The 26,634-nt window shown below is 44.8% G+C and overlaps 2 protein-coding genes across 4 annotated transcripts; both read right to left on the reverse strand.

Annotated features, from left to right (window-relative positions):
* Positions 1 to 4,763: 4,763 nt before the first annotated feature.
* On the reverse strand, positions 4,764 to 10,233 carry LOC122118374 (NADPH-dependent 3-keto-steroid reductase Hsd3b5-like). 2 transcript variants are annotated; one of them, XM_042692337.1, is made up of 3 exons: positions 10,089 to 10,233; positions 6,522 to 6,686; positions 4,764 to 5,655 (listed from the first exon to the last, which is right to left on the reverse strand). In XM_042692337.1, the coding sequence occupies exons 1-3, from the start codon at positions 10,231 to 10,233 to the stop codon at positions 4,844 to 4,846; spliced, it is 1,122 nt and encodes a 373-aa protein (XP_042548271.1). In that variant the 3' UTR covers positions 4,764 to 4,843. The 2 variants fall into 2 exon arrangements, with proteins under 2 accessions (XP_042548271.1, XP_042548272.1); XM_042692338.1 differs by lacking the exon at positions 6,522 to 6,686.
* An 8,139-nt stretch (positions 10,234 to 18,372) lies between these two features.
* Positions 18,373 to 25,619, reverse strand: LOC122118370 (3 beta-hydroxysteroid dehydrogenase/Delta 5-->4-isomerase type 4-like). Of its 2 annotated transcripts, XM_042692331.1 has the most exons (3): positions 25,475 to 25,619; positions 21,351 to 21,515; positions 18,373 to 19,259 (listed from the first exon to the last, which is right to left on the reverse strand). In XM_042692331.1, the coding sequence occupies exons 1-3, from the start codon at positions 25,617 to 25,619 to the stop codon at positions 18,448 to 18,450; spliced, it is 1,122 nt and encodes a 373-aa protein (XP_042548265.1). In that variant the 3' UTR covers positions 18,373 to 18,447. The 2 variants fall into 2 exon arrangements, with proteins under 2 accessions (XP_042548265.1, XP_042548266.1); XM_042692332.1 differs by lacking the exon at positions 21,351 to 21,515.
* Between the last annotated feature and the right edge of the window lie 1,015 nt (positions 25,620 to 26,634).

The following is a 26,634-nucleotide window of genomic DNA, read 5'->3' on the forward strand; positions in this document are numbered from 1 at the left end:
CCTTGTCAGTGGGCGGGAAATGCAATAGTTCTCGCTTGGTCTGGGAGCAATCCAGGAAGGCAGAGGTGGCTTGTTGGGATGAAAAGGTCCTTTGTCTCATTTGTCTCCACTTTGCATGTGTGTACCCCAACCCCACTAACCCCCAACTCTGTCTGTGTCAATGAGAGATCTAGTCAAAGCAGGATTTCCTGCCCCCTGTGTGTAGAGGCCCTGTAAACATATCAAGACTACACAAGAAGGCACAGTCAGGGAGAAGTGTAAATGCAAAATTGCCAAATAGCACAAGTCATGAATGTTTTCTAGTTGTTACATTGATGCCAAAATAGCACTTTTTGCAGTTGCAGAGTGCTTTATGCTTTTTAATGATGGTTAGTTTCTCATGTCTTTGTGTGGTGAAACAGGATGATCACCTCTGTCTTAGAAAAGGCCTAGAGGTAGTGTGGCGAGGTGTCCTAAGCAAGGCCGAGGACTGTGAATTAGGTGTGTTTTCCAGCTCCCCTGCTAGGGTGAAGACTTATCTGTTAGGATTTATATAACAAATAGGGACACTGAGATATTCTTATACTTGATGGGGGAACTCAGAGCTAGCCCAGAAGGGCCAAAGGTGTCCTTATTGACAAAGCTGGCCTTTGTCACCTTATTCAAGTGTCCTCGCTATGTTCCATTTCTAGTAGGGAGCTGTAATTAGATGACTCTTGTATAGATTCCAGTTCCCGATGCTGAAAATTCCTCCCATAGGTTAGCCTCTAGAAGTTAGAATTGTGGAAAGCACTACTATTTCCTTAACATTAATACCCAGTATGATTCATGGAAGCATTATCACAAATCATTGGACACCATACAAGATTGTTCTTACAATTCTAAAGCTGTATACATTTCTGTGATTGCTATTAATTTATATTTAATCATTTGTATTTTAGCAGCAAACCTCTTTGGGGACTATTGGAAAGGAAAGCATGTTTTTGTTACAAGAACATGAGAATATGGAATAATGTGGGCTTGTATATTGCCTGTTGATCTTGTCCTCTTCATCAAGTACTGCTATTCACAAATGAAAATAATAGATGGTCCTATTAGGGATACTTATTTTCTTTTTAGACAAGAGTTATGCAAGCAAAGTTATTTATTCTGACTCTTGTCTGAATTCCAAGTATTATAAAGACCTACAGAAAAATAACGTAGTAAATTTAGGGAGTCTTGTTCTGTGTGTGTGCGTACGCGTGTTTTTCGCATGCTCATCTACCTCTGCCAGATGTTTTAATTTCTCACATGTCTCTGCCTGTGAAATATCCTACTTTTTGTTACCCATGATTGTTTTTCTACTTTATGGGTTATTTACACATGGTCTAGCCAGCATCAGATGTGTGTCATTATCTGCAACTTTAGAAAGAGGGTTCAGTGGGGGGGGGGGGTGTTGAAGCAAATGGAAAATAATAGTAGTGGAAATCTTAACACTTCATTTGCCTCTGGTTTTATCTCTCATCATAAGACACAGCTACTATCTCTTCGGTGAGCAAACCCCTTAGCAGAAGAAAGCTCTTCAACCACTCATCCACCCACCCATGTACCCCACACAGGTGTATTTCAAATGTGATTCCATTTTTTCTGGCACCTCTTTAAGGAACACACTTGCATCAGAAGGTCGTTCGTTGTCTTCAGTCTTGGAATGACGGTTTTCTCCTATTGACTGTGGGAGTTGACCCTGGGATATATTCATCTAAAGATTCCTGTACTTTGATCAAGAGCAGGCTGCCCTTCTCTAAGCAAAAACTGCAACCATTTAAAAGGTTAAATGGCTTGATTAAATCTCCAGTTCTGACGTGGAGGAGGATGAGAAGTTACCCCTTGAGCCATGTGGTCTTGGCAATCATGAGGCCGTATGTATCTGAAAAGAGTACGTTTATCTGTGTCCATAGACAATCCCAATTGTGTTTCTGAAATCTGTGCATGTATTTTTTTCACTGTAATATTTTACATCTGTTTGTAAAGATAGGGATTAACTTAATGATTCAAAGAGTAACATTTTGTGTGAGTATGCTTGTGTATGTGAGAGTTGCATTGTTTTGGGATTATGTTATTTAATGATGGTTCCTTGGACAGCCTCCTGGTATTCAATAACCAATATGGAATATGTCTCATTAAATCCATATCAGTCTTTTACTATGTTCTTCTTGCTTTATTTGTTCCCCATTAAATGTCATTCAGGTCAGCTTGTATGTTCTAGAAAAACAGGAGTTGACTCTGTAAATAAGATTTTATGGGAATACAGTTTGACCCATGTAGCCATGTTTGCGTATTCTAGTTAATGGTGAGCTTGGGTTGCATCAGCAGAGGTGAGTAGTTGGAGTTGAGCACTTTTGGCTCAGCTTAATCCTATAAATTCCTATGTATATTGCATTTAAGTCAGTGGCTGTGCCCTGAACTGTGTTTTCTTTTACATAGATGGAAGGTTCCCCAGACAGAGGGAAGGGAGGAGGGCCCGCAGGCTGGGGCTGCTGACATTCTCCCTCCTGTCTTTGCTTCCCCTTGTGGTGACTGGCACGTTGTGTACTGGCTGGGAAGCAAGTGCTCTGCCTCTGCCACAGTTTAAGTAAGGGAAAAATGGGTATTAGCCAGAGCATTCTAAGGCCTATGGTTATTCAGTTGGCATACCCACCCACTCCCCTTTTCTCTTTCTGTACTCATCCCCTCTTTTCCCTTGGGGAGACAAGCTTCTATCCCTTCCCTGTGAGAATTGTCCTAGATATTTAATGAGGAATTTCACTAGGCTTCAGAGGAGAGTGGAGGCCCTTCCCATATTCCCCCAGGGACCTGGCACCCCGCCCCCCCCTGCCCCACCCCTGCCCCCTTGCTTTGGGCCTGGGAGCTGTGCAGCCTCACCAGACATGGGCAGGTGCTGCCACTGTGCCTTGGATAACCAAGAAGGAACTCTAGTTGTCATATGCCAGAGTGTGGGTCCTCTCCACTCTGTGGCCAGTTCAAACCCAGTTGGGTACCTCAAATGTTGTTTTTTCCTTTCCCCTACAGAGTGAATAGTCAGCTAACACTTGAAGGTAGTCCAAATCAACTGAATTAATGATCTGTAAATTGTGTCAACATACACATACAAAGTAAGGTTTTCATCAACAATTATGGGTCTGGACTTGGGCAGTTCCTCTTTTGTATCATAGAATTGTGCTCAGTGAGCCAAACGGAGGCACTGGCTTTGTAGACGGAAGAGGGCTGTAGACAGCAGAACTAGACAAGCTGACCCCTCCACCCCCTTTACTGTATAGCATAAGAGACTTCCTTCTCATAATGACAGTGACATACTGGCTTGATAATGTGGACATTCTGTCTTGAAATCTTGGAGATCAGATAAGGGCCTGATGTTTAGCTTTTGGGTATGGAAATTCAAGACGAAAGAAACTCCCCCCCTCCCCTTTAGTTTGGTACCTTAGGCCTAGGACAGAACTCAGTACAAACCAATGTGTCCTATTAACATATTTGAAAATAGCTGAGATAAGAGATCTGGAGTCTGGGTGAGGGGTTGTGCTGCTGTTGGTGGGAAGACAGGAGGCAACACAGATATAGTAGGAAATGGCTTTTTCTTCCCCATACTGAATCACCTACCCACTTTGGTTTAGAGGCTAAGGAGATGGGAGGATGAAGACAGCTAATGGGACATAAGGGAGACCGGGAGATGAGGGTGGAGGTGGGGAGAGGCAGATCAATCTGGAGGTAAGGACAGATTTTTAAATTTCAATATCTGTGGGATATATGTGAGACTTCAGTCATGTTTCTCTTTTCCCAGAATCCATGGCGTGTTTTCATTCTATGAACTGGATGGTGGACATTTGAAATTGAGAATATCCAAAACCTCAAGACTCAAATATCCAGTTTTCTAGAATCTTCGAGAATATTGTCTTTGGAGGTAGTGTGTAGGAGAATCCTGATCAGGACCGTTAGTTAGCATGAGAGATTTCCCATGTTCCCCTCAGGTTCTTCCAGTTCTAGAGAGCTTATGGCAAAGGTGTGTATGTGGGGGGGGCGGGGAGTGGCAAGTAGACAGCTGAGGCTCTGTCAGGAAATACCACCCAGTGTCCTAGTGCTCTTTGTCCCATGACAAACCAGTGGTCTGGGAATGAATGGGAAGATGAGAGCTTTGGTATCCGGCTCCCTGCTGAACCTGTCTTACAAGTTCCAAAAACAGAGAGGGATACAAGTTTCCTCATCCATGACACAGGGACAGCAATTCCTGTCCCCCTGATCTGGTGAGGAGGAAATGTGGGTTCCTATGCCTATCTTCTAGTAGTTGCCTGAAATGTCTGTCTGCTCTTCTCCTGGAGCTACCCACCGCCCTTCTCCCCTCCTGGAACCTCCCTGCTTTTCTGACCCACAGAGGACCATAGTGGATGGGGAAAGGAAAGCTGGTAAGTGTGTTACCAGAAGCATGCCTTGTCCAGATGAGGCCCTATAAGCATTTAGTGCACTTTCACTTACTTTTATTAGGAATGGGAATTTAACAAAGAAAGAAATGCTCTAGCCTTTGAGCCAGGAAGAAGAACCAAAGAATCGAAGCTCCAAATCACAAAGACCCTGAGTGGCTCAGAGCAGCTACTGGAGCCGGGCACTGCAGGTGAGACTCAGCAGCTCCTCTGTGTACCGGGGTGTCGGGGTTAGGGTGGAAGCTTTTGGATGGGTCTCAGGCTGGGAAGGCTCCTGGTGGCCCAGGGTGACCCTCATTGGCCCTGGTGTCAGAGGGAAGAGGGGATCAGGGCCTGTGCCCCAGTCCCTTTCTGGAGGTGACCAGGGGAAAATGGGGACAACCCTCCTGACAACACTCAGCTCCCCATCTGTCACCTCACTGAGCTTTTGACTTCAGCGTCCCCTTGTGCAGCTTCACGAGTGAGCCGATCCACTCGGTGGTTTTCTGCTTGGCTTCCTCCCAGCTGAAGCGTGGCTCATACCCAAGATCTCGCTGTGCTTTCTTGTAGGAGAAGGTGTACACGCTGTTTGTGAGTACCACTAAGTGTCTGGTAAAGGAGGGTCGGTACTCGTAGATAGGACGCAGCAGGAAGCTCACTGCTTCCAGCAGGAAAGCCAGCCAGTACAGCAGGAAGAGAGGAAGGGTGGGCTTAGGATCAAGGCAGAAGCCCCATTCTTTGCACATTATGTAATTTAAGTCATCATAGCTTTGGTGAGGTGTGTCATCTGAGATGTAGTAGAACTGCCCTTGGATGTTTGGTGCCTTCTTGGGGTCCCTCAGGCCTCTGCAGGCCAGAATGTGGGCCCAAGCCACGTTGCCCACATAGACAGGGTTAACCAGAGAGTGGGGACCTAATTTTACAAGGTTTCCATTGTTCTGTAGAGCACGATTTACTATGTCAGAAAGATGTTTGCTTCCCTCCCCATAGATAAATGGAGGCCTCAAGGAGCAAGTATGCAAGGTGCCACCATTTTTAAGGGTGCACCCATTGGCTGCCAGCACAGCTTTCTCAGCCAGCTTTTTGCTGTGTGAGTATGGGTCAGTCGATGTGCATTCATGATTCTCTTCTTCCTGGGCATTCTGGATGGTCTCCTTGTAGAAGTTGGGCCCGGAAACTGCAGTTGAACTGGTGTAGATGAAGGTTTGCACACTAGCTTGGATGCAGGCTTCCAACAGACGCTGGGTACCTGCCAGTGGAGATCACAGTGTCACCGTTAAGGAATAATCAAGACTATCTGCAATGGTCACAGATTCGGGTTTACCTCCATCCTCACCTAGGGTGTATTCTAGAGACAGGTGTATTCTTTCTTTCCTCTTTTTTTCCTTAAAGTTTTATTTTAATAAAACTACATATGTAACTGCATTTCTTCTTATAAATTTTTTAGCTATTTGGTATGTGTGTGTTGTGGTGTGTATGTGTGAACTGATAGTTCCTTTTCTGTTCAGCTTCCTGCAATTTTTTGGATATCAAGTTGGATTTGGATATCTATTACTCATTTATTATGTTGTCTATAGGTTTCTCCATAGAAGAGAAATCCTTGATTTGATATAATCTGACTCTCAGTTTTGCCTTGTATTTACCCTATTGAAATTTTGGTTAACACATGCTTTCCACTGTCCTGTTACAAATATATTTCACCCATCTCTAACATGGAGAACTGTGTTGTTTTATGTAAAACACTTGCAAAGTTGGAAACTACTTTTGCATGGCTACAAATTTGCCATCACTATTACCTTTCACTACTTATTTAATCATACAACAGCTGCTGCTGCTTCCTCTCCTCATCTTCCTCCTCCTCCACCTCCTTCTCCTCCTCCTCCTGCTCCTCCTCCTCCTCCTCTTCCTCCTCCTCCTCCTCCCCTTCCTCCTCCTCCTCCTCCTCTTCCTCTTCCATCTTCTGCTCTACTTCTTCCTCCTTCCCATTTCTTTCCTCTTCATCTACTCCTCCTCCTCCTTCTTCCCCCTACCCCCACTTCTGCAATTGTGCCCTGAGACACTAAATAAGGTCTTTGAGATGCTGCTGGAGACCCATCTCTCCCTGAGGTACTATACCTTGGAGATTGACATCAATGATGGTCTGTCTGGGAATGACACCAGTGGCGTCAATGAGAGCAGTGGTATGGATTACGACTGAGACTCCCTGGCAGGCTCTCCACAAACACTGGGCATCCAGAATGTTCCCTTCCAGCACTGTCACCTTAGCATTTGTCTGCAGCTCTGTGGGGACAGGAGACCGGGCACAGGGGGAGCTTTCTGGACGGGCTGTGAAGGTTCCTGATTGGGTAACACTTACCTGGGTGCCCAGGGGCAGTCCTAGAGGGGAAATGTTGTGAGGAGGTGGTGCGTTAAACAAAGGCATAGAGATACGAATTTGTAGCAGTTATTGGAAGACCACAACATGTGCTTCAAACACATCCACTTGCAGAATAGAAATCTGAACAGTCAGATCTCTGTGTTTCGAATATAATTTTTAAGGAGTGCTGTGGGAAGTTCATCAAATTCATTACAGAAAATGGAAAGATTGTGAAGAGCTGGCTGTAAGAGGAAGAATTTAGAATTTAGTTCTGTAGGGAATGAATGATGGAGATAGATTTGAAGTTGAGAGAGAAACAGGCAGGACTGTCTTTTTTTGGTCATATCTTTTAAGTTCTTGTCTGAGCAGATTAGAGAACATTTTTTGGAGTGGGGGGAGGGTCCAGTTGTGGGACCTGAACTCTGGGCCTGGGCGCTGTCCCTCAGCTCTTCAGCTCAAGGCTAACGCTCTACCACTTAAGCCACAGCGCCACTTCCGGCTTTTCTCTTTTCACTTATGTGGTGCTGAGGAATCAAACCCAGGGCCTCATGCATGCAAGGCAAGTGCTCTACCACTGAGCCACCTTCCCAGCCCCTAGAAAACATTTTTAAGAAATGTTATGAACAGTATTAAAATATTTCCTATGAACGAGTTTTAATTTTTAAGTAACAGGTTATTTAATTAGGTGTATACAATTTGAAATCACAGATACAGCATGGAGCTTGAATCTATTTGTACTTCTGTCTGTATGGTTATATATATTTTTGCTTGAGACATGACTTTTTAAAAATGCTACTCCTGGGACTTAAACTTAGGACTTGGGTGCTGTCCCTGAGGGTTTTTTAAATTGTTTGTTTTGTTCAAGGCTAGCACTCTACCGCTTGAGCCACAACTCCATTTCAAGTTTGGTGCTTTTGTGTGTGTGTGTGTGTGTGAGTAATTAATTTGAGATAAGAATTTCATAGACTTTCCTTCCCAGGCTGGCCTCAAATTGGGATCCTCAGATTTCAGCCTCCTGAGTAGCTAGGATTACAGATAAAGTGACTTGCTGATGCCTGGCAAGGATTATCGTCTGATGGTATAATTTTAATAGTAGTATCCTTGACAGATGTCAAAAAAGCTTTTTTTTTTTTCTTAAGCCAGTACTCAACTCTGTAATCCTAGCTACTCAGTTGGCTGAGGTCTGAGGATATTAGTTTGAAGCCAGCCTGGGCAGAAAAGTCTGTGAGACTCTTGTGTCCAAATAACCAGACAAAAAGCTGGAAGTGGAAGTGTGGCTTAAGTGCTAGAGCTGTAGCTTGGACCTAAAAAGCCAAAGGACAGTGCAGAGGCCCTGATTTCAAGCCTGAGAACTTGAGCCAGAAAAAAAAAGAATTTTTCTTATCTATACTACATTTCACCAGGAAATCCATAGTAAATTTTTTTTGGTCCAATGTTGAGCAGAAGAAAAAAATCCAATATGGTTGAAGATAGCATGTTATTAAAGTTTAAAAAAAATGAGCTTTAAAAACTTTTTAGAGATGGCATAATTATCTCTAGTTACACCTAAATGCACACTTGACTTCCTCTGTCTCTGCTATTTGGGTCTTGTGTGCCTATTTAAAAATTGTGAGGTATAATTTCTGTTTCTTAAAAATTTCAGGTAACTTAGCTGAAAACCACAATTCTATCATTTCTTGTGCTTTGTGTCTTTGTAATTGTTTTTGTTTTATTCAATAAGGAACATATTTAACTCAAATGTTAAACTTTTGGATTGCTTTATAAGTTAAGTCATTTTGGTCTAGAGCTAGCCTTCAGATTTCCTAAGTCATCATGAAAACTGATGAGGTAGAAATTAAGCTATAATTACATAAGGGTACTATTAATTCATATTCAAAAGTTATATAATAAATCAGATGAATAGCGCTTTGTATTTTCAGTCATTATTCTAATGTTAAATTATTATTTGGGGCAGATATTGAGGCAGGATAGACAAGAACTGGATGACCCGAGAATCAGGAAATGTGAAAAGTTAGAGAGGAAATCAGGGTCAGGAAGAAAGACTAAGGATTGGTAGAGCATGCAGATTAAATTAACTACTGTAAAAAAAACACATATAAGCATTCTTTCTATCACACCCTTTTCTTTTTGATATTAAGTTGTTCTTGACTGACTTACTCTTTTAATATTTATTTTATTTTTTGCTACTAGAGATTGGATTCAGGATCTCTAACTTGGTAGGCAAACCAATTATCTCCTATAACCTTCTCCCCCTGCAAGTCTTTTTCCTATAGTTTTTTTTTTCAGCTGGGGTCTTCTGCCTGGTCAGACTGTAATTTTTGTATTTCTTCTTACCATAGCAGATATTTCAGGTTCACACCACCATGCCTCTTGATAGAGTTACATTTGCCTGACCTCCCTTTGACATTCTACCCACCCAGTCCTTTCGCAAATTCTATGTCCCTTTCCATTTTCTCAGTACTCTAAGTTTTAAAACGAAGCTGTAGTAAATGGTTAAGATGTTAACTGTTGACTTAGAGTTACAGAACCCAGGGCATCTGATGTCCTTTGTAAAGCCTCATCCTCATCTTCAGTTTTGTCTAAAGAGAACGGCAGGCACTGTCCCCAAGACATTGACAGAGGTTAGCCAGAGGAAATACCTTGGATGAAGAAGACCCCCTTAGCACACAGCCTCTGTAATATAACTCTCTGCTATGTCTGAGCTCCACATTTACCCCAAACCCCACAAGATGGCCCTCTGGGGTTAATAACATGTCTATCTCCTCTAGATAACTGCCTTCAACCCACTTCTTATCTCCTGATTATTGGCTTTTGAGAGACAAGTAGCCACCACTTTACCTGCTCACACTTTTGACCAAACTAAGCCTGTATAGCCACAGCCACTGACCCCCCCCCAAAGAGATAGCCATTCAGGGGTACACAGGAATAAAAGAAAGGGACTTAAGGGTTGACTATCTCCAGACCTCTGCTCTCCATTGCTCCCATGACCTGGGGACTATTGCCTTTTCTCTGTAACCCTCACTGCCAGATGAGTAGGCCAGGCTCCCACCCTGTGCACAGGGTCACCGAGGGTCTGGGGTGAAGTGTACCATGTGAACAGGCTCTCTCTGTCCACCTGCTCCACAAGCATCAAGAGTGCAGAACATGTTCCCCAAACATCAGTTCATTGCTGACTTTCCTGTACCATTCTCCACTCCCCCTAATGGGCTGAGCTATGGGAGAAGCTGCACAGCCTTTTAATTTATTTACTATTTTTGTAAGACAAGGCTCCCTTTCCCCCATACCTAGCTTTACTTTAGAGCCAAATGCTCAATCCGGTAACTCACTAGATAACAGCTCCTTGTGTTCTGGTCTTAAGGTTCTGTACAAGGCTCTGATCTCCTGTAGCTTATTTTCTTCTGTCAACAAGCTGATGATCCTCTGGCCCAGAAACCCTCCTGCTCCTGTCACCAGGCATCTCCACCCAGTCATGACCAGTGCAGCAGTAGAACACAGCAAGAAGAAGGCAGTATAACCCTGGAAAGGATTAGAAAGCAACCAGTGAGCACAGACTTTTAGTTCCCAGTGGTAATGGCGTGGAGAGAAAACCCAACAGAAACCACTTATCCTCTTACTTTCCTGAGGTGTAAATCGTGCTATGCTCTAAAATTATGTGAAGAGTTTATCCTAGGGATAGCAGGGAAGTGATTCTTTAGTAGATACAGCTAGGTAGCCTCCCATCCAGTTCAGTTCTAACAGTTGAGCTGGGCGCTGGTGTGTAATACTAACTACGCAGGAGGCTGAGATCTGAAGATCCCCGCTCAAAGCCAGTCCAGACAGGAGAGTTATCAGATGCTTATCTCAAATAAAACACCAAAAAGTCCTGAGCGGAAAAAGCTAAGGGACAGTACTCAGACCCTGAGTTTGAGTCCCTGTACTGGCACACATGTGTGTGTGCACACACGCACACACACACACACACACACACACACAAAGAGAAAATTCTAATAATTTGTGTCAGTACACTGCTTGTTGCCCTGATACAGCTAGATGATATATGAGTTCATTCCCTGTGCTTCTCAGCAATCAGTTAAAAAAAAATCAGAGATTTGTATGACAAATGCCTATTCACATTCCATTAAGTAGCTTGAGTCATCTATAGAACTTAGATACATGTTTACTTACACTTGTTGGTTTATTATACTGAGATACTTCAGAGGACAGAGATGAAGGACAGCATAACGCCAGGAATGGAGGAAGGAGAATAATCCTTATATGCCCTTGTTGGGCCCACCAACCTCTAGGAAAACGGCCATGTCTATCTGAAGCTCTTTGCACCCTGCCCTTTCGTAGACTTCCCGTGTAGGGGCTAATGAAGAAGGACAGTGGAGTTGAAATAAGCTTGGCACACAGCAGTGCTGAGAGATCAGATGTGGAAACCTAACAAGGTCTGTCTGCCTAGAGTCCACAGCAGTCCTCCTTTGAAGAATAGTCTGAGCGGGACTATTCTAGAAGACAAAAGGGTAAAGCAAATTAGAAGAAAAAGCATAAAAGATACTGATGAAAAGATGTTTTTCTTTTCTTTTCTTTTTTTTTTTTGCACAGGGTGAGCAGTGAGGAAGAGGGAGAAGGTTTATACAGCAACCTCTGTGTGTTCAAAGGCCAAATGCTGCCATCTTGGTTACCTGCCTGAGGCAGTGTTGGGTAGAACAGCCATTAGGAGGTGGGTTCTACCAGAAGGAAGTGTCTCTGGATATATGCCAAGGGAGGGGCTGTGGGGCCATTTCCTCATTGTCTCTTGCACTTCCTGGCTCCCATGTTGTGAGCAGCATTGCTCTACTTTGTACTCTTGGTCATGGTGTTGTGGCTCACTGTAAGCCAGAGCTAGCTCATGGGGTTAAGTGCCCAAGGACTGAAAGCTTTGAAACTGTGAGCTGAAATGAATCACCACCCCACCCCCTTTAAGGCATTTATTCAAAGTCATTTAACACACTGATGGAGAGCTGTTGTAACTTAGTTGCTGTGATCTTTTTCCCAGGGAGGATATAACTCAGGAAATGGGAATGGAAACCGTAAGATTTACATTATACTACCAGAAACTATATATCCTGTTTTTCAGACATAGAAAAATGAATATACAAATAATCAGCCTCATTTAAAAAAACCCAGTCTGACATTTAATAATGAACCCAATTAAGGAATGTATTTCCCAGGGTGAGACTCCTAGGGGTCCGATTCCCTTCCAGCTTGTCTCATACTCAAAGCCCATAAGTTCACAGCAAACATAGAACTTGACCTCGGTGCTCTGGTACAATGAATCCAGTATGATGGATAGTGCTTTTCTCTGAGAGATTTGCAAGTGTTAAGGTATTGTTGGATTTCCCCATGTATTCCTTCATTTCAATGCATTAATCTCCAAACAGGCACATTTGTAAGCTACCAGCCCTGCAAGACCTCCTTTCAGACTGCTTCCATTCTGGTATAGGTTCTCTGTTGGTTGGACCAGCAACTACTAGAACTATACTGATGATTCACTCCAGTGTTGCCAGACAGGGTGAAGCATAGACCCTGGGAACTCTGACCTAAACTGGGATTACCGTCAGTGAAGAGTTAAAAGTGGCTTCGTTTCGAAGCAGTAACCCTTCTGTTGCTCATATTAACCTTGGACCCACCTGAATTTCAGAAACGGTCTTGTTTGTGCTGAAACTGCTAAAACCATAGATTACTTGAACAAAGCTACTCTGAAGTCAGGCCCCACTTTGTACTATAGCTGGCCTTGGGTCCCCACAAACTTCAGGAGATGACCAAGCTGGCCCAAGATAAACAGACCACCAATTACTCCCTGCTAAGCTTTAACTGCTCTGGAATGTCCAGATGGCCCATTGAGACCCAGCCAGTTTGATAACTTCCTACTACCTCTTATCACCTTGGAATGCCCTGCTGACACCTCTAGTTGCTGTAAATTTGTCAGTGATTTTTTTTTCTCTCCTTCTCCTTTTGTAACTTTGTAGTTTTTGCCTTTATAAACCCTGTGACATTTCAGCTCGGGGGCTCTCCTCCTAAGCTCCGCTGAGTCAGTGTGTAGGACGAGGCCCGAGCTGCAGCCCGCCTGAATAAAGCCTTGCATTTGCATTTCGGAACATCTGACTCTCGGTGGTCTTCTTGGTGGGGGTCCTGCGATGAGGGGGGGGTGTAACAGTCAGGACCCCAGACGGTCTTTATCTAGATTCCTGCGCCTGACTCTTGATTTAGGCAGTTTCATATCAGATTGCTTGTAACCTGTGCTCCCTGGCTCTTCCAAGTTCTCCCTGCTGAAATCAATGCAGAAACTTGTTTGGCGCTTGTTCCCATGTTGAGGGAAAGGGTTCCTCTCATCCACCCTGGAGGAAAGAGGCATTGAAATCTTTAAGATGAATTAAGGGAATTATTTACTAGAAGCCTGTTCCCTTCAATTGTATTCATTCCATTATGTAGAACATTGAAGATTTCTATTTGCTATGGAGTCCTGAGACCCTCTTTTTGCCTTCTTCACACAAACCAGTGTTTTTGAGAATAGTCCAGAAAAAGATGAAGGTAAGATAAAGGGCACTATTCAGGCGGAGCCTGCTAGACAACACGTCTCCACATTCCACAGCACTTGATGAATCCTCTCAAAAGTTTGGTGGTGGGGGGGTGGGGGGATTGAAGAAGGGAGGTAATCTGCAGGGCTCCTAGCATTTGGTTTCTGATGACTGGAAGTAATAGCTAGAATGTTGATAACAAATCCCATCCTGGCCTGCTGACGTTAAATAAATGACTCATGACCCTGGCCAGGGCTGTGGCCTCACTCCACAGGGAAACTGGGAGTCTAGGTTCAATTATCCATCCTACCTGTGGGAGGAGTTTACTCCATGTAATTATACTTTTCAAGAACAACTACTCCCTTATTGGGAGGCCCTGTTAAAAAGCTTGACTTTTGGGTCTCTGCACGGGAGTCATTCATTCTCAAGTCTGTCTGCTCTCCTATCTGAGTGTGTGCATGCACTTTCCTTCGCACAAATACCAGTGCTGTTCAGGTTTCCAGGTCTGTCCTTGAATTCTTTCATGAGTCTAAGAGGCTTCTGGCTTCAGACCCAATGATCTGAATCGCTAACAGTTACAAAAGCCACTACATTATTCTCCTGACTCCAAATCTTGCACCTTTCTCACCTAAAGTTTTGGTGAATGCAGCCAACTGGTTACACTTACTTTTGTTGCTACTAGCTATGGGGTCTTGCTCAGGACTCAGTCCTGGTCCCTTCTAGTAAGGGATGGCTCAGCACACCCTTATATTTCAGACTTTCCTAGTTTTCAAAATTTTGTTTTCACTTAAGAAGAAAATGGCTCTGTGGCTTGAACTCAGTACTTGGGTGCTGTCCTTGAGCCTTTTTGTTCAAGGCTAGTGTGAGCCACAGCTCCACTTGTGACTTTCTTTGCTGAATAATTGGAGATTAAGAGTCTCATGGACTTGCCTCCTGAGTAGCTAGGATTACAGGCATGAGCCAATGACTATTTCTAAAAATATTTTTTGCATTTACATTATTTGTAACTCATCTTTTTAAAAACATCCACCTTTGTGAAATGAATCTTATGATTCTCTCTTTTGCCTTTCCTGTTCTCTTCTTAATTATTATTACATTATTACTAGCATGTGTACAATCCACCATGGGAAACTGAGACAGTAAATTTGACCTTTCTGATCAGATCTACATTTTATATTAGTAAAGTTAGAGGAAATCATTATAGAAATTGGACCTACCTGCCAAGACCTGAGTGATAGGTATAGTCTGTAGGTCGTAGTCTGGTCATCTGGTCACATATGGCTTGCAAAAGAGGCATAACCATTACTTCATCTGGAAGTTAGCATTTCAGACTCCTCTGAAAGCCCCACTTCTCACACAAAAGATACCTTCCAGAATCTTCTACCCATTGAACCACCAGAGATACATTCCCTTAGGAATAAACTAATATTGATTTGCAACAATGGATCTATCTGAAACTGTAGGTCCTTTAGCAACTCAAATATCTTCTTCCACTGTGCAGAACTGAAAAAAAAACAGACCTGCTGATCTAATTAGGTTCTCTCACAATCCATTTGAGTGAAATAAATGAGACAATTCCTTTACAGCAATCTCTCTGGCTTCTGTAGTTTCTTAGAATTACCCTTAACCTGAACAATAGACCACATTGTAGACCAAAGGTCTTAGTTTGTGATAACTTGCACAGTTTTAATCTTGGCTGGAGCTGTAAGGAAGTTGGTTTAAGTTCAGACAATCAGGAAGCAGTCTGTCCCTTTCACCTATCTTACATTTAATAAAAATGATCCCAGGGCTAGGAAGATGGCTTAGTGGTAGAGCACTTGCCTTGCATGCATGAGGCCCTGGGTTCGATTCCTCAGCAGCACATAAGCCGAAAAGCCAGAAGTTGCACTGTGGCTCAAGTGGTAGAGTGCTATCCTTGAGCTGAAGAGCTAAGGGACATGGCCCAGGCCCAGAGTTCAGGCCCCATGACCGATTAAAAAAAAAAAAAAAGATCCAACATTTCACTTTTTCCTTGTAAGCTTTTATTTCTGCCCCTTATATTTCCAGTGGCTTTCAGTGCAGCAGAGGGCCACCATACATAACCTAGTGGGTTCCCAGGACTCATTGCTGAGATTCAGCATCATTCTAGTAAATTCCATTCCACTGACCCCAACTCTGCACTATTTAAGTCAACTGAGATTAAAAGCTACATGGCAGAGAATAACCAAGTGTGTGTGTGTGTGTGTGTGTGTGTGTGTGTTTAAGTTGATGTCCAGAAAAACAGATTCAAGCAGTCCTGAAAATGAGCTCCCTGGGTATACATATGTTGACAGAAATAACAAAGTTCTAAGATCAGCTCCTATGGAGGTGAGGTAGAGGCATCTGCAGCCCAGGGGTAACGTTCAGCTGTGAGCTTGGTTGAAATCTGCTTAACAGTGGTTCTCAACTCCTTTTGCTTTATCTCCACTTTCAAAAGTGCCTTCATACAATGGGTAACTGAGGAACTGAGGCCAGTGCAGATAGCATGACCTTTCACTTGGGCTAGCAAATGCCCTGCCTGCATTTTTTCACATGTCTCCGTTCACCTGAAATGCTTTTGCAGTCACCTTGCGTTTCAGGAATGTCAGAATCCATGGAAGAATCCAAACTTGTCAGTGCTTCTCAAAAACAACAGCTCTTGACAAGGCTCTAGCTGTCCACTCCTTAGCTAATCATCCACTTGACCATCTGGTTACCCTTTTGATCATAGACCTCACATTTGACCTCAACAAGGGACTTAAGCATGCATTCCTGCTTGTATTCTTCCTTCATCTAACCCTAAAGCTCAGATCTCTTATCTGGAAGACTGGCTGAATTTCTTTCTCTCTCCTTCCATGTGCAGACCTATTACTAAATCTTCCCTTGCCTTTCAACAATTCAGATCTCCTTACAGTCTACAGTGGAATGAGTGGCCAGGTGTGACAGGTGTAATCTTCAGTTTAGGACCCTAGCCTAATGTCACTCTGGGTACAGTCACCCTATAGCTATGGTTGAAGCGTGAAGAACAGGCAGAATGAAATATGATTGGACGCCAAGTAAATGCCTCAGTGCTAAGAGTATGAAAGGGGAAAGTTGTGTGTTTGGCTGTTGTACACCTTCCTTGAAAGATCAAGGCCAGGGGCCACCACAGCCTGCCTTAGGGAGGGATAGGGGAACAACTCTGGTCGTAAGCCCAAGAAGTACATATCACAATATCATATCCCTCTTCTTCTCTCTGCCCCATCATGACAAAGTCCCTGCATCCACCGCCACCAGAAGAAATGAAGAAAATGAAAAGTTCTAACCTGTTCCACTGTTGAAAGGTAGATCGTCCCTAAGAGCCTGTGTTCTTTCCTCACCTGTTACAGTGGGGCTGGAGCTTTATATGCTGACCTCTGAATGTAATAACCTTTGATTCTTGTTGTATGCACATTACAGGTGCTTCCTAGGATAACACTGCTTTTGTATTTGTAAATGTGTTAATAATGTACCACTAGTATCTGTTTCCAAATACATGTGTGTACATTCCTTATCAGTGTGGGAGTGGTGGAATTGAGGCGAAGTCATTGGACAGGTAATTATGGAAAATGGGACATTCTCTACTCTTGAAAAATAAGATGCTCAGGGGGCTGGGAAGGTGGCTCAATGGTAGAGCACTTGCCTTGCATGCCTGAGGCCCTGGGTTCAATTCCTCAGCACCACATAAGCAAAAAGAAAAAAGCCAGAAGTGGTGCTGTGGCTCAAGTGGTAGAGCACTAGCCTTGAGCTGAAGAGCTGAGGGACAGCACCCAGGCCCAGAGTTCAGGCCCCATGACTGGACCCAAAAGAAAAGAAAAATAAGATGCTCTCAATTTTTAAATATGTAAAGAAGGGGCTGGGAAGGTGGCTCAGTGGTAGAGTGCTTGCCTTACATGCCTGAGGCCCTGGGTTCGATTCCTCAGCACCACATAAGCAAAAAGAAAAAAGCCAGAAATGGTGCTGTGGCTCAAGTGGTAGAGTGCTAGCCTTGAGCTGAAGAGCTGAGGGACAGTGCCCAGGCCCAGAGTTCAGGCCCCATGAACAGACCCAAAAACAAAAAAAACAAAAAACGTAAAGAATTACCCATTAACCATTTCTGCATATTTTATCTTGATGGTTATGGGGAATGCTTGTCATCTGCCGTGGACTTTGACAAATCGTACTTTGCATGGTCTCTCTGCATTCCACAGAAACATGGAGTTAGCAGGTAAGAAGACCTGTAAACAGAACCTTTCGCCTCTTAGTGATCATACCTGCCTCCTTGTTTGCATTGTAGTGAGCCCTTAGGATTATGGGAATGCTGGGTATTTGTCCTGGAGGAAGATAATCACAAATCTGGGGTCACCCAAGTTCTTGAAGCATCAAACCTTTTCAGCATCCTGTTATTTATTTTGCAAACTGTTCATTGTTAAAAGGGTTTACTTTCTGGAGTTTCAGTCTGGAATATACTACAGTCATCTTGCAGTGTGTGTATGCATATGCCCTTGTACGTGTTTATGTGATAGATTGTTTTGAGTCTAAGGCCCATGGATAGGAGAGAAACAGGCACCTTTTGGGGGACTCTCTGCCTGTCTTGTGGTACATGTCTGAGCAAGGGTAGCTGTGGTGTACTGCTCCCTTCCTGAAATGTCCACCATCCTCCTCCTGGTTCCAGGCTGCTTTTTGTAGTGGGCCAACTGCAGGTTAAAGAAAGAAAACTGGTAAAGCATGTTCACAGATAGACTCTTTGTCCGTGTCCAACATAAGATCTTTGTTGTTCTCTCCATTGACTTTCATTAGGAATGGGAATTTAACAAAGAAAGAAATGCTCTAGCCTTTGAGCCAGGAAGAAGAACCAAAGAATCGAAGCTCCAAGTCACAAAGAGCCCAAGTGGCTCAGAGCAGCTACTGGAGCTGGGCACTGCAGGTGAGACTCAGCAGCTCCTCTGTGTACCGGGGTGTCGGGGTTAGGGTGGAAGCTTCTGGATGGGTCTCAGGCTGGGAAGGCTCCTGGTGGCCCAGGGTGACCATCATTGGCCCTGGTGTCAGAGGGAAGAGGGGATCAGGGCCTGTGCCCCAGTCCCTTTCTGGAGGTGACCAGGGGAAAATGGGGACAACCCTCCTGACAACACTCAGCTCCCCATCTGTCACCTCACTGAGCTTTTGACTTCAGCGTCCCCTTGTGCAGCTTCACGAGTGAGCCGATCCACTCGGTGGTTTTCTGCTTGGCTTCCTCCCAGCTGAAGCGTGGCTCATACCCAAGATCTCGCTGTGCTTTCTTGTAGGAGAAGGTGTACACGCTGTTTGTGAGTACCACTAAGTGTCTGGTAAAGGAGGGTCGGTACTCGTAGATAGGACGCAGCAGGAAGCTCACTGCTTCCAGCAGGAAAGCCAGCCAGTACAGCAGGAAGAGAGGAGGGGTGGGCTTAGGATCAAGGCAGAAGCCCCATTCTTTGCACATTATGTAATTTAAGTCATCATAGCTTTGGTGAGGTGTGTCATCTGAGATGTAGTAGAACTGCCCTTGGATGTTTGGTGCCTTCTTGGGGTCCCTCAGGCCTCTGCAGGCCAGAATGTGGGCCCAAGCCACGTTGCCCACATAGACGGGGTTGACCAGAGACAATGGGCCTGTTTTTCTAAGTACACCATTGGTTCTAAGGGCTGTCATCACAATGGGAAGAAGCAATTTGTTTCCCTCCCCATAGATGTACATAGGCCTCAAGGAACAAGTATGCAAAGTGCCACCGTTTTTAAGGGTGCACCCGTTGGCTGCCAGCACAGCTTTCTCAGCCAGCTTTTTGCTGTGTGGGTATGGGTCAGTCGATATGCATTCATGATTCTCTTCCTCCTGGGCATTGTGGATGATCTCATTGTAGTTGTTGGGCAACGCTATCTCCACTGTGCTGGTATAGATGAAGATGGGTACACTTGCGTGGACACAGGCTTCCAACAGGAGCTGGGTACCTGCCAATGGCAAATACGGCATCAACGTGAGGAAATGAAGTAGAGGGTTTGCCATCGCTTCAAAGGTCATCTCTGTCCTGTACCCAATTGGAGGAACCATAGATATTAGCGGGCTTTTATCAGACCAAGAGTCAAATATGGAAGTGATAGCCATAGGTACAGGAATAATGCCCAAAGCAACAGATGCTGACTTGTGGGACCATAATCCCATGTGTCTGTGTATGAATAGATGTATTTATGAGTATGTGTTTGTGATTATAAACATATTCTTTGTCATTTTTTTCCTTTCCAGTATAGTGGCTTAAGTTAATTTTTTATAGACATCATTTCATAAAAAAAACAGTTATTTTAAGTGCATAATCTCAGGAGCCCATAGTTGTTTTTTTTTAGATAAGTGGGAATTCACCCAAGCAAATAATGTAAATGTACATTATTCTGTTGTTTATGCTTTTTAATATATGTCAATAAATCTTTGTCACATGATTATTCTGTGCCTCAATGGGCAAGTTGTTATCTAGCTGGTAGATGTTAGATACCCAGCTGCTGTTGTGGGTTTTGTGTTCCCTGTGAAGCCACTTCTAGGTCTTTCTCTAACTTCATTGACCCAGAAATGAATTGTGTTCTCTGGTTCTGCACTGGTCTTTTCTATTGAGCGTGGTGGAGAACTAATGAGCGAAATGTGCCCTCGGCTGGGAACATGCACACTGTAGAGCTTGGTGGGCTCCTGTGTCACTAAAGTGTTTTGTTCATGGTGGAGAGGCAGAGTATCTTCTCTAATCGAAGGAAAGACTATCCTAGCAAAGGCAATATATTGAATTGAGTGTTAGATTTATATGTATTGAAGAGTCTTACTGTAATTTTATCTTCAGGACTTCTAATCTCATTTTGTTTTAAGATAAATATGGTAGAAGTGGCGCTGTGGCTCAAGTGGTAGAGCACTCGCCTTGAGCTGAAGAGCTGAGGGACAGCACCCAGCGCCCAGAGTTCAAGCCCTATGACCAACCAAAAAAAAAAATAGCTAAGATAAATATGGTGGCCAAGTAATATGGACTTAATTTCAGCAGAATAAAAATAATCATTATTGTGAAGCATTTTCTTAACCTGTGACAGTGTTTAGTGAAGGTCCCACCTGTAACACGGTCCCTTTTGTCTTCCACCTCTCCTGTTGGAAAATGAACCAGGTAGTCCTTAAAAGCAGAGACCAGAACGGAGTCCTTGAGACACCATCCCCCATGGTAGATAGAGAGGGGTGTGGTGAATTTGACACTAGAATGGGCCACTTCTGAGATACTGCTGGAAATCCAAAACCAACTGGTGACTTTAGAAGAGGAGCCACTGAGTGGTGATATCGAAAGACAGGAGATGAGAGGGAAAGGACCAGGATGCACCGGGGCTGCAAAGAATGGCTCTTAGGGGTCAGAGGGACTTCAAAACAAAGACAAGGCAGGCCTCTTTGAGGGAATGTGTTTAGATTTGTGCTAGATTAAGAACCTACATTTCAGAAAGAGCTACCAGTCATGGAGGGATGAGCAGCTGAGGGGTGACTCTGCATCTGGCTAGGACCAGCTCCCCAAGACCAGTCCCATGGTGAGCTGAGAGGCTGTCATGGAGAGCAGGAGAGGTGTTCGGGAAAGGCGAGTTCTGAACATGTTTCCTAGCAGAGCTCTGTGGGGTGGCTTTGCTACCCTCTCTAGGGGAATCCTGACTTCAAGTGAGCTCTGAATGGGGGTGTTAAGCGCCTGGTGAGGAGGCAGGGTGAATCGATATCAGGGATTTGGGGTCCGAGTCTGGTTGAGGTTGGAATGTATAAACAGAAGGAAGAGGTCTTCTAGCAGCTGGAGACAATACAGGTGTCTTTAAATCTCTGCTCACCCTGTGAGGCATTCCACATTCTTGCCCCTTCTCAGCCTTGCTTTCTCATAGAAAACACTGAAACCACAGCCCTGAGTTCTCTGGGCTGGGACTGTTGAACTTAGGCAGCAGCAGATCCGGCGCAGGCAGGAGCTGTTATAATGGCTTATTTTCTCCCTTTTGTCATCTGTGTTTTCATCCGTGTTGCCATTTGTCCCCCCTCTCCCCAAGGTACTGTACCTGTGAGGTTGATGTCCATGATGGTCTGTCTGGGATTGATACCATTGACGTCAATCAGAGCAGCGGTGTGGATGACGACTGAGACTCCCTGGCAGGCTCTCCTCAGACACTGGGCATCCAGAATGTCCCCTTCCAGCACTGTCACCTTGGCCTTTGTCTGCAGCTCTGTGGGAACAGGAGACTGGGCACTGGGAGGTTTTCTTGATGGATCACAAGAGTTCCTCCTGCAGGTGCCCATTACCTTGGTGTTCAATTACAATCTTAATGTGATCATGTTGGGAGAGGCAGGGCATTCAGTTAATGGACTAGCTAAAAAGACACAGGAATGAACATCTGTAGCTCTTAGTGGGAACAACAACAAAACCCTTTCCATGGCATCCTGTCTATTGAAATGCATCTGAACTGTGTGCTTAGAACATAAGATTCATTTCACAAAGAGAAGCTGGTAATAGCAAGATCCGAGGGAGAGGTTGTGAGGGTCGGGTATAAGAGGGAACACTGTTTTCCCTAGCTTTGTGGGGAAAAGATATTTGTATGTGGGTTTGGCGTTGACAGAGAGACAGTTTCAGAGCTGTAGTTTAGAAAGCTAACAATGGCATCAGATTAAGCTTGAAATAGAGAGCTATGTGATGGGTAGATTAGCACAATTGTGACTGAGCTCTGAGGAGGTGGAGCTAGGTTCTAGAGAGTGATTGGAGGAGGGAAATGTAACAATGAAGAATACTTCCTTTCCCTGATAGGACTTGGTAGTTACTGTCTGGGTATAGCACAATAGGCAAGTTCCTGTCAGCCCTCTCGGTCCATGCTTGAGTGAGTAGAGGTAGGGCGTAGCCATTGATGAGGAATTTAGAATGGCTCTAGTGGTAGACTCCACCAAATCGCTAAGAAACTAGATACTCTGAGAGCTGACATCACTGTAGCAAACCAGTCAGTGTCAAAGGCACTGCTTCTATAGCCAGCCAGCCATCCCAGGGCAGTAGGAACATGCCAGTGTGCTCTTTCCTGAAAACAACTCTAGACAGCATTGCTTGTCAGGACACCACCATTATGGCTGCCAAAACAAACACAGGGCTTCACGTAGTCTGTGTGAATGCTGTACTCCATGATTTACACACACATGTAGTTTCTTTTCCTACTGATTTCTGACGGCTGAAGTATAGGTGAGGCATGTGGGACCACAGCAGCTCAGGACACACTTCCAGTGTAGATGCCAACCCAGAACACCCTGCTTCTAGACCTTGCTCTCTTACCCCTCTAGCCCAAAGGTAGGTCTAGTGGCTTACAACCAACTTTGGAGGCAGAAAAAGGATGAATCAATTGAACTGAATTTGACAGTGAAGTAGGACTACTTTCTCTCCCTCCTTCCCTCCCTCCCCTCCCTTCCTTCCTCCCTCCCTCCCTTCTTCCTCCCTCCCTCCCTCCTTCCTTCCTTCCTTGCTTGCTTGCTTGCTTGCTTCCTTCCTTCCTTCCTTCCTATTTTTTTTTTTTTTTTTGCCAGTCATGGGGCTTGAACTCTGGGCCTGGGGGCTGTCCCTCAGTTCTTCAGCTCAAGGCTAGTGCTCTACCACTTGAGCCACAGCGCCACTTCTGGTTTTCTAGTGGTTTATTGGAGATAAGAAGCTCACAGACTTTCCTGCCTGGTCTGGCTTAAAACCGCGATCGTCGTATCTCAGCCTCCTTAGTAGCTAGGATAGCAGGCGTGAGCCACCGGTGCCCGGTGGACTATTCTATTTCTTAATCCTCTTCTCAGTGCTGGCTACACCAGGCCCCTTTCTTTGGCAGGCCATCCTAGGAAGGCTCTCTGGTGGATGAAGAGGGAGACAGGACAGACTGCTGGATTAAGATGTGTACCTGAGAGTGGACTTCTCTGATTCTGCTTCATTGGGCTGTGCCTCCCTTCCCTTCCCTTCTCTCATACTGGTGTCTTCAGACAGACTGGCTCAGAGAAGATAAGGAGACCAGACAAGAGCAGCCCAGAGCCAAGGGCTATCACAACAAACAAGGTACACAGATTCTGGTGCAGGGAGGACAAAGGGGTCCCCATTTCCTTCCCTTCTGCTGCCTGTCCCATGCACGGCAGCCACCAGTTCTTCCCTGGGGTGTCTCTTCTTCCCTGCCTGGCATTAGGTTCGTGCTTGAGTCTACTAGGATTATAATTGGTACTGATCCTGTGACAACTTTTATTCCTAAGGAGTAAGCTGGAAATTTGGAGTGTCCAGAGAGAAGCAGACAAGAAGATGAGAGCTGTGGAATGTCCTGTGTGCCAAGCAGATAGCCAGGGTAGACATGGCTTACTCCCGGCCTGGAGTAGGGTGTGCGAAACTGCTGAGCACACAGTTGGACAGCAAAACTGATTGAGCATTCTCTGGACCAAGAGTCAGAGACCAACTGAAGAGGTCGTGTCAGGGATAAGGCTATCACCTCAGTCATTAGCTCTTAGTCTTTCTCGCTAAGGAGAACTATAGAATTGAGCTCCAGAAGATTCAAGTAGGTTGCACAGAAGTGAAGATGAAAACATATTCTCTGGATAATGAAGACCCTTCCGCACATAGCCTACTTTCCCTGCTCTTTCCTTCTGACTAGGAAACATGTCCGTACCCCTAAGCACCACTAGATGGCCAACTCTCACCTGATTACGGATCTCAGAGCAGGGAGCCCAGACATTTATCTGGTACCTCTTTGGACAGCCCCGCCCCGTGAGACTGGCTGGAGCAAGGGAACAGGCAGTGTGTTCAGGGAGAGAGCTCTGCTCTCCAGCTATCAGATCTTAAAGGCCTGGCCATCTGATGGCTGAGCCGCTTTTCCTACCCTCCCTACAGGATCTGAGGAGGAAGCACATGGCAAAGCACTGGCTGTCTAGCTGCTGTGTTTGCTTCACAGGCAGCAGTTTTGGAAAAGAACAACAGACTTTCCAGAACATTCTATACGTGTTTCTTAGTGGGGCTGAGGAAGAGAGGGGCCTGGGGGGTAAGCTGTAGAAGAATCAGGGTGTGTCGCCCTGCTTATGCATTTATGTATTATGTTTTTTTTTTTTTTTTTGGTCCAGTCGTGGGGCCTGAACTCCTGGCCTGGGTGCTGTCCCTCAGCTCTTCAGCTCAAGGCTAGCACTCTACCACTTGAGCCACAGCACCACTTCCAGCTTTTTTCTTTTTGCTTATGTGGTGCTGAGGAATTGAACCCAGGGTCTCATGCATGTCAAGTGCTCTACCACTGAGCTACCTTCCCAGCCCCCTGTATTATGTATTTATACACAGTATTATGTATTATGCATTTATGCATGTATGTACTCACATTTATGTTCTATTTTTTCTTAACTTTGACACAAAAATGTAACCGACTAAAATGACCTGTATTTTATTTCACCCAATAATCTGAGTAGACTATTTAAAACTCAACAACCACCAGCAAGCAACCAAAAAGCCCATAACTGTAACCCCTCTGTACAGCATCTTTACAATAAAATAAAATTTAAAAATAAAAGTAAAACAAAAGCAAAACCAAAAAACAAACAACTAGTCTTTGGCAATCAGTAGGGGATAAGCCTAAGCCCTCAGTACTTTAAAGAGCTGGAGCCTAAGCCCAGCACCGGTGGCTCATGCCTGTCATCCTAGCTACTCAGGAGGCTGAGATGTGACAATTGCGGTTCAAAGCTAGCCTGGGCAGTAAAGTCCATGAGACTCTTATCTCCAATAAACCACCAGAAAGCTGCAAGTGGCGCTGTGGCTCAATGGTAGAGCGCTCACCTTGAGCTGAAGTGCTAAGGGACAGCTCCCAGTCCCACAACTGACAAAGGAAAAAGAAAGAATAAAAGAGCTTGAGCATAGGGGGAGAGCTGATGAGTGATTTCTACAAAAGAAGAGAGGCCTGGCATCTCAGCAACTGCCTGTGTCTGCTTTTTGCACGTCCCGGCAGGCCGTAATCCACTCTCCCAACAGCTATGCACAGCTCACTGCCTACTTGGGCTGTCCCACTTGGCTCTGTCCTTCCTGACTACTGATGAGTGGGTCCACGTAAGGGGAACCTGAGGGACCACGCATCCTTCCACTTCCAGCCTGGACCCCGTTCTCACAAACCCAGGATTCACAATGGAGCCATACCCTGAAGCCTTTTGCTTGCTTACTTACTAGAAAATTCTTCTCTGGTGTCTGGTCTGAAGTTTTTGTCCAGGGCCCTGATCTCTTGCAGGTCCTTCTCCTCCATCAAGAAGCTGATGATCTTCTGGCCTAGAAAACCCCCAGCTCCCGTCACCAGACAGCTCCATGCAGCCATAGCAGGCAGTTCGGGAGTCAGAACACCCCAAGAAGCACGTGGGACGGCAAGCGGCCGTGGAGAAAGCTGAAAATAGGGTACAAGTTGAATGAGTACAGGGTCTCAGAAACGCCCCATGTCCACTCCATTCCATTTTTGCCAACGAAAACCCCCCAAAATAAAACCCCAAGTCCCTAGACCTACTTAACCAGTCCTAGGAGAGGTGGAACAATTTGGACAGTGCTCACCAGTGAGACTGATAGAGGCAGTCAGGCAGTGGTCTGGCCGCTGGTCTCCTCATCCTGGAGCTTTATATACTGTAGCATCTGATTCAGCCTTATCACCTTGAATTCTTGCTGTGTGGTCATTGCTCACTCTGTCTCCAGAATCCCTCCTCCCCAAGGACTGATTACCATGAAATCATGTCTCAATCTCTTAAGTACTTCTCTGGCAGAGGAAGAGGAGGTAGCCTCAAGGCTGTGATAAGTTAGTGATGTAGATCTTGCATGAAGAAACCTGTCAGTTCTTACATACTGTCTGGGATTCACAGCCTGTGTACTTAAGTGAAAAGGGTTAAATCCCAGAGAGTTTTTTTTGTTCTGCCGTGTATATATCTGGCAGGAATTTTGCTTTATTTAGCCCATTGTCACCTGACAATGAATGTCATTTGCTACATAGCTGCTATCTTGCAAAATTAAACTAAATTTGCAATAGTGACAGCTCCACTGAGAAAGTTGTATGTGGGGTGAGTTTCTTTCCCTCTCAGTTTATTCTAAACCTCAATTTTTGTTCCTCCCAAAGATGTTTGTATTCCTAGGTGAAGAGCAGTACTGAAAGGATGCTAGCCTGTAATCAACTAGCTAATTTATGATCTGGTCACAGGATGTTGCAGTTTTGTGACTTAGCCATGCTCATCATTGTTCCTGCACTAAGTAGATATAGGATGCTGTGGATACTGTTTTGGTTAAAGCTGCTCCTCTGCCTTTTGGGTCACAGCTCCACTTCTTGCTCTTTGCTAGTTGATGGGAGATAAGAG

This window comes from Dipodomys spectabilis, unplaced genomic scaffold (assembly GCF_019054845.1).
Source record: "Dipodomys spectabilis isolate Male_0828 unplaced genomic scaffold, ASM1905484v1 ptg000148l, whole genome shotgun sequence".
Lineage (NCBI taxonomy): Eukaryota > Metazoa > Chordata > Mammalia > Rodentia > Heteromyidae > Dipodomys > Dipodomys spectabilis.

Bases quoted from the DNA above. Each gene is read 5' to 3' on its own strand.
- LOC122118374 (XM_042692337.1), bottom strand. From the start codon at position 10,233: ATGACTGGGTGGAGATGCCTGGTGACAGGAGCAGGAGGGTTTCTGGGC. The intron at 6,687-10,088 runs GTGAGTTACCGG...CTGTCCCCACAG, and splicing joins ACACAAGGAGCTGTTATCTA to AGCTGCAGACAAATGCTAAG. The intron at 5,656-6,521 runs GTATAGTACCTC...CTCCACTGGCAG, and splicing joins CATTGATGTCAATCTCCAAG to GTACCCAGCGTCTGTTGGAA.
- LOC122118370 (XM_042692331.1), bottom strand. From the start codon at position 25,619: ATGGCTGCATGGAGCTGTCTGGTGACGGGAGCTGGGGGTTTTCTAGGC. The intron at 21,516-25,474 runs GTAAGTAAGCAA...CTGTTCCCACAG, and splicing joins CACCAGAGAAGAATTTTCTA to AGCTGCAGACAAAGGCCAAG. The intron at 19,260-21,350 runs GTACAGTACCTT...TGCCATTGGCAG, and splicing joins CATGGACATCAACCTCACAG to GTACCCAGCTCCTGTTGGAA.